The sequence below is a fragment of the Peromyscus leucopus genome, chromosome 4 (assembly GCF_004664715.2).
Source record: "Peromyscus leucopus breed LL Stock chromosome 4, UCI_PerLeu_2.1, whole genome shotgun sequence".
In the NCBI taxonomy this organism is placed as follows: domain Eukaryota; kingdom Metazoa; phylum Chordata; class Mammalia; order Rodentia; family Cricetidae; genus Peromyscus; species Peromyscus leucopus.
In genome coordinates this window covers 48,391,690-48,401,801 of record NC_051066.1, presented here as the reverse complement: position 1 = coordinate 48,401,801, position 10,112 = coordinate 48,391,690, and the positions used below count along the sequence as shown (strand labels likewise).

At 53.9% G+C, this 10,112-nt stretch overlaps 1 protein-coding gene across 2 annotated transcripts; it reads left to right on the top strand.

The window, feature by feature from the left end:
• The first annotated feature begins 6,374 nt into the window (after nucleotides 1-6,374).
• On the top strand, nucleotides 6,375-9,875 carry Dlx2 (distal-less homeobox 2). Of its 2 annotated transcripts, none has more exons than XM_037204871.1 (3): nucleotides 6,375-7,164; nucleotides 7,611-7,795; nucleotides 8,321-9,875. In XM_037204871.1, the coding sequence occupies exons 1-3, from the start codon at nucleotides 6,747-6,749 to the stop codon at nucleotides 8,708-8,710; spliced, it is 993 nt and encodes a 330-aa protein (XP_037060766.1). In that variant the 5' UTR covers nucleotides 6,375-6,746; the 3' UTR covers nucleotides 8,711-9,875. The 2 variants fall into 2 exon arrangements, with proteins under 2 accessions (XP_037060766.1, XP_028741564.1); XM_028885731.2 differs by having other exon boundaries at nucleotides 8,303-9,875.
• The last annotated feature ends 237 nt before the right edge of the window (nucleotides 9,876-10,112 follow it).

The following is a 10,112-nucleotide window of genomic DNA, read 5'->3' as shown; positions in this document are numbered from 1 at the left end:
AAAATGCAGACTTCACCTTCCTGAACTGGAGGTGAGAACAGCAGTAAAGGGTGGGGGGAGTTGGAGAGATGGGACACAGGTGTCCCTGGGACACCCCCCCACCCCACCCCCGCGTGCTGGTGGAGGAAGACAATCTACTCCCTCATTTGCCCTCTGACCCCCACACAAGCATGGGTAGCACCCCTACCCCATGAACACAGAATAAGTAAGTAGAATGTTAGGGGGGTGGGCTGGAGAGATGGCTCAGTGGTTAAGAGCACTTGCTCTTCTGGAGGACCTGGGTTTCGCTCCCAGCACCCACATGGCAGCTCACAACTACTCACTGTGCTGGCTGGTTTTGTGTGTCAACTTGACACCAGCTAGAGTCATCAGAGAGGAAGGAGCCTCAGCTGAGGAAAGGCCTCCACGAGACCCGGCTGTAAGGCCTTTGCTCAATTAGTGATCAGTAGGAGAAGGCCCAGCCCATGGTGGGTGGTGGTGCCATCCCTGGGCTGGTGGTCCAGGCCCAGACTGAACAAGCCATGGGAAGCAGGCCAGTAAGCAGCACCCCTCCACGGCCTCTGCATCAGCTCCAGCCTCCAGGATCCTGCCCTGCTTGAGTTCCTGTCCTGACTTCCTTCAATAATAAACAGCAATATGGAAGTGCAAGCCAAATAACCCCTTTCCTCTCCAACTTGCCTTTTGGTCGTGGTGTTTCCTTGCAGCAATAGAGACCCTAACTAAGACACTCACCCCGTCTTCCTCAAATGGGATTGCTTTGAGCCCACAAGCTCCAGACCAACTTAGGCAACATAGTGAGACTCTGTCTCAAAGTTCAATAACTGAGCAGAGCCATGCAAAGGCAGTTTCCTGCGCCCTTCTCCACTTTCAAAGAGGGGGGCAGAAGCAACTCCAGGGGACCTGCAGGGAAACCAGCTCCGGGCTTCAGGCTTCGTACCTGGACTGATCAGCAGAAGTTCAAAGCTCCAGGCATCCTTGCACTACTGCATCCCCAGAACTGACCACCCACCGAACTGACCCCCAGAACATAACACTGAACCAAGTCCTAGGTGGGCTCTGGTCCACTGCCTCTTCCTCCCTTCTCTCACTTCTGAGAAGGCCTGCTTATTCCTGGAGGAGAAAATGGGGCAATGCCCTTGCTCCATGGCTGCTGCAAAAGAAACCCCGAGGAGCCTAAACCGGAGAAGGCCTCAGAGGGTTCACAGGTAAAGCCGGCAGGACTGGGGAACTTGCAGTGGTGTATTGCAGACAATTCCAGCAGTTCCAGCTGCGTTCCACAGACATGAACTGGGGGGCTGGAGGGGGGCACCCACAAAGTCACCTTGGTAGTTGGAGCCAACCAAGTCCCATTGTCCAGATCCTGTGAGTCAGCGTCTCTTCTTGCGTTAAAGCTCGGTGACACTACTCTCTAGTTGAGGAGTGAGATGGGAAAAAGATGAGACTGCAGAGACAGAAATCCAGGTACCCAAGGATGCTCTGAGCTCTGCTGTTTCTTCCAAGGTCTCCCAGCTTGATGCAAGTGTGCGTGTGTGTGTGTGTGTGTGTGTGTGTGTGTGTGTGTGTGTGTGATACTAAATACCCGTCAGCAGGAGCTAACCCTGACCCTCCGTCCAGTCCATTGGCTCCACCACCCTGGCCCAAGAGTGAGGCTACAGCTGTGAGTGTCCAGAGCCAAGAGTGAGTGGGAGACCCTTGGGGGGGATTGTTTTCTTTCCAGCTGTGCTGTCCCCTCTAGGAGGCCCCATTTGCACAGCTCCCTTCTTCCTGTGGGTGCTGCTGAAAGTGCAGTGCGAACTTCCCAGGCTGCACCTAGAGAAGTGTAACATTCTGTCAGCACTAGCCTTCCTGAACTGGGCAAAGGTGGGGCAGCTGTCAGCCACGGAGAGTTCCCGTTTCTCCTGCTCACTGACAACGGGCGCACTTGAGTGGAGGAGGTCAGAATGTACGGCGGCGTCCACCCAATCTAGGGCACCCTGGCTGGCTCCATGAGGTCAGGAACCCTCTCTCTGGGTAGAACTGGGAAGACAGATGGTGACTGGGCCTGAAAGTTCTAGAAGCGTGCTGAACCGGGTAACCAGAGCTGTGTTGGGAACACAGAGTATTGCTTTCTCCTTGAAGTGCCTTGGGAAGCCAAGAGGACCCCTGACAGATCTTTGCAGGGACAATACCTGTGTCGTTGAAGCCTGGCTTCCACCTAACGGCAGCTGCTGCCTCCTGCCTCTTCTTGGTCAAGGACTTGAACTCTCTCTTCTGTTTGGAATCTTTGCACCTGACCTGTCTCCACTGGAGTCTTAATGGAAAATCTCTGCTCCTTGGGGCTACAGAGGTGTGTTCAACCTTGGGGGCACCAGTGACCCTCCACTGTTCCCTACTAGACAAGGCACGGGTGTCTTCTTTCTTTCCTTGGGCCACAAATCCGGTCCTTACGCTAAAGCAGCCTTGCATGGACCTGAGTCAGGATTCCCACTCTGCCTTTTGTCCTTGTCGTCAGCAAGAGACCTGGGGCCGTCCGTGCCTGTTTCCCCCTCTGTAGGTTCCGTACCCACTCTGTGGGAGGATTCCTCAGAGTCAGAGCGCCAAGACAATGGTAAAGCTTGGCAGAAGCTAGAGCTAGTGAATGACCAACAGATGCATTCTGAGAATCGCCTTCTCCACTGGTCTGTAAAGTCACTGGGTATTTGTTAGTCACCCCCAGAACCTGGCAAAAGGCTTAGAACAGGGAAGTTCCAGTAATGACTGGGACTCTCCTGTTGGGGGCGCTATAGAGCCTTGAACTCAGGGACTACTAAAGGTGAGGAAAAGATTCTGGATCATCCTTGAGCTGGAAAGGGAAGCAAAGCTGCCCTTTGGGTAGCTATCAGAAAAGCAGAAACCAGGGGAGTCCACCCACTTAGCTGGACTAACGAAGTCCAACTCTTGAAAAAGTGTGCATTGTGACCTTTTTTTATGCAGAAAAAGTATAAACACAAATCAGAGTTTCAAGAAGACAGGTTCTGGAGTCTATCCACCTGAGGGCTTAAGGGATGGGACACCATTGACTTCCTGGGACCCTCAAGGCTGCCTTAGGGGCTCCATGGAAGAACCAATGTTAAGGACACTAACAAGAGCTGTCTGGAGCAGGGGTGTGTGTGTGTGTGTGTGTGTGTGTGTGTGTGTGTGTGTGTGTGTGTTTTTTTTTTTTTTTTTTTTTTTTTTTTTTTTTTTTTTTTTTTTGTGTGTGTGTGTGTGTGTGTGTGTGTGTGTGTGATAGAGAAACCAAAATGAGAAAGGCTTTCCCCACAGCTTTGAGTTCCAGGACAAAGCTCAAGAGAATTAGAAATCACAGGTCTCCAGAGCTACTTCTGTATGGATGGTTAAGGCTCTCCCCCTGCGCCCCACCTCCCACCCCCGCTGCCCGCCTCATGAAAGTATCACCTCTGAGACCAGCATTGCTGGCCAGAGAGTGGAGATTCAGGCTGGCCATGGGATGTGCAGGTCAATCTGGAGGCACCTCTGGGGACATACATCCTTTCCTTGATCACACCTCTCTGCTCAGTGCAGGACACCCAGCACACAAGTAGAGGCAAAGTCCTGGGCCAAGAGAAGTCTAGGGAATCTGGGCCAGCAGGAAGGCACCAGACTGAGTGAGTCTGCCCTCTCCGGCTTGGAGTCTCTGGAGATCCTGGGTGTTTGGGGCTTACCCTAAACACCACTGGGATTTGTGCTGTAGCAACAGAGAAAGCAGCTGGCTGGCAGCTGGAGCTGGAGGGGAAGCACTTGATGCAAAAGAGGCCATTTTGTTCCATCCAAGAGTCTCAGTGTTCATCCCCACAAAGGGACCGGGTGGTTAGAGCGGGGCGTCCGCAGCCTTTGGAACAGGCTCCCAAATGAGATGTGTGGAAACACACAAAGTCTGAATTCAGACACCTACCTCCCTCTACTAGGTCCAGGCAGAATGAAAGAACTCAGGAACTAAGAGTAACAACTGAGGGGCAAGAGGGCTCACCCAGGCTGAGGAGCAGACTAGTCTCAGTCAGGCAGCTCCAAATTCATCCGAACTGCCTCCTAGGAGCAGAGAGAGTGCCTCTCCTCAGAACAGAGGACCAAAGTGCAAACTATCAATATCTATCAATTCTTTAGGGTTCTTGACTTTAGACCAAAGTAGGGAATCTGTTAGATATTTTGATGAAGCAATCAGATAATTTGGGGAAACCTGGATTGGGGTTAGGGGGGCTCACGCCTGTACCGGGCACTTGAACTCAGAGGTAGAGACAGGGGGATGATTGTGAATTTGAAGCCAGGTTAGTCTGCATAGCAAGTTCCAGGCTGGCCAGCACGACAGCCTGAGATTTTTGTCTCAAAAAAACAAAACAAGTAAATGAAACAAGACTTAGACTTGTGTCTCTCTTTCTCCCGGTTCTCCTGACTCAGAGCTTCCACTCACCACACTCCCTCATGCTCACTCATCTCAAGATAAAGGGGGCCTCAAGTCCTATTCCTTCCAGAAAGATGTCGTTATTACGGATCTCACCTGACTGATTGGGGGCAGAAGAAGAAATAAAACGCAGGAAACTTAGTTAGCACCACTGGTAAGCCTGCAGGACGTTCTTGGGGCGGCAACAAAGGGCAGAGAACCGACAGCTACATTTTTAATTTTGATTTTCAATGAATTGTTTTCCTTTATTGGTTAAAACAGCTACCACTGTTGTGACAGAGCACTGGGTCTTGAAATAAAGTCACTAAGAGGCAATCTGGATTAGAAACCACGAGGTACCACTGACGCACACAAAAGCAGCGGGGAGCAGTTTAAAGTCAATGCGGGGCGCAGGCGAGCCCCACCAGGGGACGGGGGACGGCAACGTTCCTAATAAACTCACTCTTCCCCATCTACAGGCCTTCCTTAACCAAGTGGCTGAGAACTAAATCCAGGCAGACTGGAAGGCGCATTACCTGCCTCATTATTCCGCTGTGTGAATACTGGAGTTTTAATTACACACTTGCTTTTTCTGGGGAAGACCAAAGATCGTATTTTTTAAAGTATCAACTTGTTTTCCATTAGGCAGGTTGTTGTAACAAGTTCTTTCAGCGACATGTTATGTCTTTAGGAAGGGATGCTTCAGATGGCGCGCACTAGCACAATTTTGTGGCTTTTAATTACTATTTTGTTCTTTTGGGGGGTTTCAGAGGCTGGCGCCTGGGCGTGATTAGACTGTCTACCAGGCCTGTAGCAACCTCGTACTCTGTCCACCAGGTGGCGCCACAAAGCAGGCGCTGTCACAGAATCTTCGGACTTGGGAGTCCACCACCGCGCGTGTCCATCACCTTCCCACTGAAAATCCCAACCACCAGAAAAAGAGAGAGAGTGACAGACAGACAGACAGACACAGAGAGACAGAGACAGACAGACACAGAGACAATCAGACACAGAGACAGAGAGAATTCATCACTTTGACTTAATCAAAAACAAAACAAAATCCCAGAGTAAGAGAAATTACAACAGCAAAGTAAGGTCCTAAAACACGAAAATGTAAAATAAAGTCCAGCACACGAAATAAAACTTTTTATGTTTATTGTTTACATCAAGAAAACTTGCTAAGTGTGATTTTGAATCTTGAGAGATCTCTAGCATTACTTCGGTATTTTTTTAATGCCCTTTTCGTAAAAACACCGATTCAAACGACTTTGAAGGCTGTCTAATGTGCTCCACCCTTCCCAAAGAGGAAACCTCAGGATGGCTTTCCCCGCTCAGCGGTGCATCATTACTGGAGGCCTTTATGTGTATAAGGAAAAGTGATTTCAAATACATTACTAGTAATAATACCTTTGGGCTTACAGAGCTCTTCTCTCAAGCAACGAGGAAAAACGCTAAATATTATCCAATTAATTGTCTAATATCTCTGTGGGTTGGTTGGGAAGCGTGCATTATTATTATACGCGGTTTATAGATAATTTAAATCAATTGACCGTCAGGTGCCGAGTGGCTGATGAGAGTAAGTGCCAGACACTTCGAGGAAAAGTGTCTGGAGGAACAGGAGACCGAGCTGGCTCGGCCCTCTGCTTGGCTTTATTTGATTAGCGTGACCTCGGACAAGATGTAGATCGTGAGCCTTGGCTCTTGCAAGCAGAGCAGCGTGGGAGACCCCACTTCTTCCTCTGAGGCCAGACGCCTTCCGTCCTGCTGCGGGCCAGCCTGGCACCCCAGCCAGCTCCGGGTCCGGGGCCCACTTTCCACTCACCCACCGCCGCCGCCTTGCCCGCCACGTGACACGGGTCCCCCGGCCGCCGGGTCGCGGACTCTCGGCGCCCCGCGGCCCGTCCTTCTGATTGGCTGTTGCTAGGTGACGTCGCCCGTAGTCACGTGACAAGTGTTAAATGCCCACCCTGCAGGAGCCCGCCCGGCAGACAATCGTAAAGCTGCTCGGGGGTCGCTCACCTGCTCCCGCCTCCCGGAGCCCCTACCGGGCCTGACCACTCCTGCCCCCTCCATTGCCCGCCCCCTGCCCGAGCCGGGCCAGGAGCCGAGAGGTCCGAGAGGCCGAGGAAGGATGCGGCCGGCAGCTGCGGTCCCGAGCCACGCACGGTGATCGCCTCCTCCAGGGGAGGAGGCGCCTAGACCGTTGCCTCATTTCTTGTTTTCCTCTCCCTCCCCCCCACCACCACCTCCCCGTAATTACTTTGGCTGCTGGAAGGGACCTGGAGAGACAGAGGAGGCGCCTCGCATCCCCCCTCTCGCCCGCCACCCGTGCTCTTTCCTGTCCCGGGTCAGGATGACTGGAGTCTTTGACAGTCTGGTGGCTGATATGCACTCGACCCAGATCACCGCCTCCAGCACGTACCACCAGCACCAGCAGCCCCCGAGCGGTGCCGGCGCCGGCCCTGGCGGCAACAGCAACAGCAGCAGCAGTAACGGCAGCCTGCACAAGCCCCAGGAGTCGCCGACCCTCCCGGTGTCCACGGCTACCGACAGCAGCTACTACACCAACCAGCAGCACCCGGCGGGCGGTGGCGGCGGCGGCGGCGGGGGGGCCTCGCCCTACGCGCACATGGGCTCCTACCAGTACCACGCCAGCGGCCTCAACAACGTCTCCTACTCCGCCAAAAGCAGCTACGACCTGGGCTACACCGCCGCGTACACCTCCTATGCGCCCTACGGAACCAGTTCGTCCCCAGTCAACAACGAGCCTGGTAAGCATAACGCTGGCATCTAGGGTGCCAAAGTCGGCCTGGCCACGGGGAGGGGGGACCGGGTAAGCATGGAGGAGGAGGAGGAGGACAGTCCCGAGCTCTAGCCATGCACCGTGTCCGCCTCCTCCTCCTGGTCTTAATTCTGCCCAATCTCGAACCGCCCGCGAGTCACTGTTTCTGTCCGGACAGACCCGGGGGGCTGTCGGGTTGGGTGGCATACTGTGCATGCCTCTGGGGTAGCGCATTTTCTTGCAACCTGCTTCCCGGTTCTCTCCCCAACAGGTCTCCCCCCGTCTTTGCAAGGTTCCGTGGCCGGGCCAGTCTGCGCGTGCTAAAAAGTTGCAAAGGCGGCCTCCAGACTCCCGCCAAGTTAGCACAGGCCTGGCTGCGAACTTTAGGACCCCGGGGTTGGACGGTTGGGTGCTCACGATTCCTCTTCGTTGCAGACAAGGAAGACCTCGAGCCTGAAATCCGGATAGTGAACGGGAAGCCAAAGAAAGTCCGCAAACCACGCACCATCTACTCCAGTTTCCAGCTGGCGGCCCTTCAGCGGCGCTTCCAGAAGACCCAGTATCTGGCGCTGCCAGAACGAGCCGAGCTGGCGGCTTCTCTGGGCCTCACCCAGACTCAGGTAGGCGAGGTGGGCGCTGGCCTGGTTTAGCTGGGAAGCGGGCGCTTTCGGGACAACTTTTCAAAAGTATATTTTCATCTGTGCGTTCTGGCAACATAAACGTCTAGGCCCAAGGCTAAAATAAATAAAAATAAAAAAACTCAAAAGGGCCGCCGCGTGGGAGGAAGGAGAGGACCCGGGTGGACAGAAATCCGACACTACCTGGCCTTTCCACTCGCTGCTGATAAAGCGGGTGACATAATGACCTCCTGACACCACGGTACATATAGACCCCTGGTCCCATAGTTAGAGCTCAGGTGTCAGCTTTTTGAGATTTCCTAATGCAGCCAGAAGCGGCAGGGCCCAGCGGCCCGGCCCGGCAAGTATCCAGGTTGCTCAAGGGCCACCTCTAACCGGCGGCCCGTCTCTACTCTGCCAACCTCCCGTCCAGGTCCCTGCACTAAAGCTCGGGTGCTTTTCCTTTTTTTTTTTTTTTTTTTTTTTTTTTTTTTTTTTTTTTCTACAAAGGTCAAAATCTGGTTCCAGAACCGCCGATCCAAGTTCAAGAAGATGTGGAAAAGCGGTGAGATCCCCACGGAGCAGCACCCCGGAGCCAGCGTTTCCCCACCTTGTGCCTCGCCGCCGGTCTCGGCGCCAGCCTCCTGGGACTTCGGCGCGCCGCCGCAGCGGATGGGGGCCGGCGGCCCGGGCAGCGGGGGCAGTGGCGCGGGCAGCTCCGGCTCCAGCCCGAGCAGCGCCGCCTCGGCCTTCCTGGGAAACTACCCGTGGTATCACCAGGCTTCCGGCTCCGCTTCGCACCTGCAGGCCACCGCGCCCCTGCTGCATCCCTCGCAGACGCCGCAGGCGCACCACCACCACCACCACCACCACCACGCAGGCGGGGGCGCCCCGGTGAGCGCGGGGACGATTTTCTAACCCCCGAGGAAAACGGCGCCAGAGACTTGAGAACTGAGATGACGACACACGGTGTTGTTCTTCAGCGCGCGCCCCAAACATAGCTAGAGGCTCGATCCTCCCAGATCCTCCCAGCCCGAGACTGGAAGTGGCGGCTGGGGGGAGGTGGGAGTGGCGTGGCCCTTCCACGGAAGGGGGCCACTTCTCGCAGTGCCACGGAGCAGCCGGGAGCAAGGAGGCCTTGGGGGATCCTCTAGTGCCAAGCCCGGCGGCCCTGGCCGCAATTCCGACATGAGCCCCGGCCACTTTTCGGCCCACCTCGGACTTGTGGCCCCTTCCCAGCTCTCCTAGCGTGATCCTCGGGGTCCTGGGTCTCTCGGGGCCCTGAGCTGGGGGTCAGGCGCCGGGACGCCTCGCCAGCCCTCGAGGCTTCCCAGCACTCAGAGGTTCCTTTCTAAGCCTCGCTGCCCCAGGGCTCAGCTCCAGCCAGCTTCGGTTATTGACCTCCCGGGTCCTGCCCTCCCCCACCCCCACGTACCCCCTTGACCCCCAGGATCCCGCCGTTTTTTTTTTTTTCTCCCTTGCTGGGGGCGCGGGGGGCAGGGGAGGTGTTCTAGCCCTCGCAACCCAGATCCCGTCCCTCTTTCCCCAGGAACATTCCCATGGCTCCTCATCCATCACCAGTGGAGTTTTTTTATTTTTATTTTTTTAAAAGTTTAGGTGCCTTTGCGGATGACCTCATTTTGATGTTTAAAAAAAAACTGATTTTTTTAATATGTGGACGCTGCAAAAAATGTGTTTAAATTATCTTTTTTAAGATGAATTAAGGACTATTAGCCCGGACTTCGACACAGAGTTTGTAAATAAGGGTGTCTGTGCAGATTTCCCCACGTTTATTTGTATAAAATTCCTCATCTTTTCAGACGTTTTTGTAAACGGCCCCCAGTTGTGAAAACTGCAATTTAGCAGTGACCTCAGCAACCTCTTCGTTTTATTTTTTTTCCCCTCTGAAAATTTTTCTCAGTTAAATTAAGCTACTGATTTGAATTTGTTTTTATCGTGTCCTAAAGTCTTTGTTCTTGAAATGCAAGGTATTTGGGGGTTATTTATTATGAAAGCAACATACTCTTAATGTTGATTTTACACTATGAAGAGATTATTTAAATAAATTATTGTTTTCATTGGAGTGTGTGCTTTTTTTTTCTTGGTGCCAGGGTTCCCTCTGCTTGGACCTTGAAAGATTACCCGGCCCAGAGTCGGATGAACAGAGCTGCACATTTGCGCCTTTCCAAGGCTGCCTTGGCCATGGAGTGCGCACACGTCCTCGACAGGCGTTTGGGCCTTGCTGAAGGGTTCAGCTCCTCCCCCAGCCCGAGTCCCCGCGCGGTTCTCCAGCCTACGGCGCCCGCCGTGACTCACTCAG

Bases quoted from the DNA above. Each gene is read 5' to 3' on its own strand.
- Dlx2 (XM_028885731.2), top strand. From the start codon at position 6,747: ATGACTGGAGTCTTTGACAGTCTGGTGGCTGATATGCACTCGACCCAG. The intron at 7,165-7,610 runs GTAAGCATAACG...TCTTCGTTGCAG, and splicing joins CCCAGTCAACAACGAGCCTG to ACAAGGAAGACCTCGAGCCT. The intron at 7,796-8,302 runs GTAGGCGAGGTG...TTTTCTACAAAG, and splicing joins TGGGCCTCACCCAGACTCAG to GTCAAAATCTGGTTCCAGAA.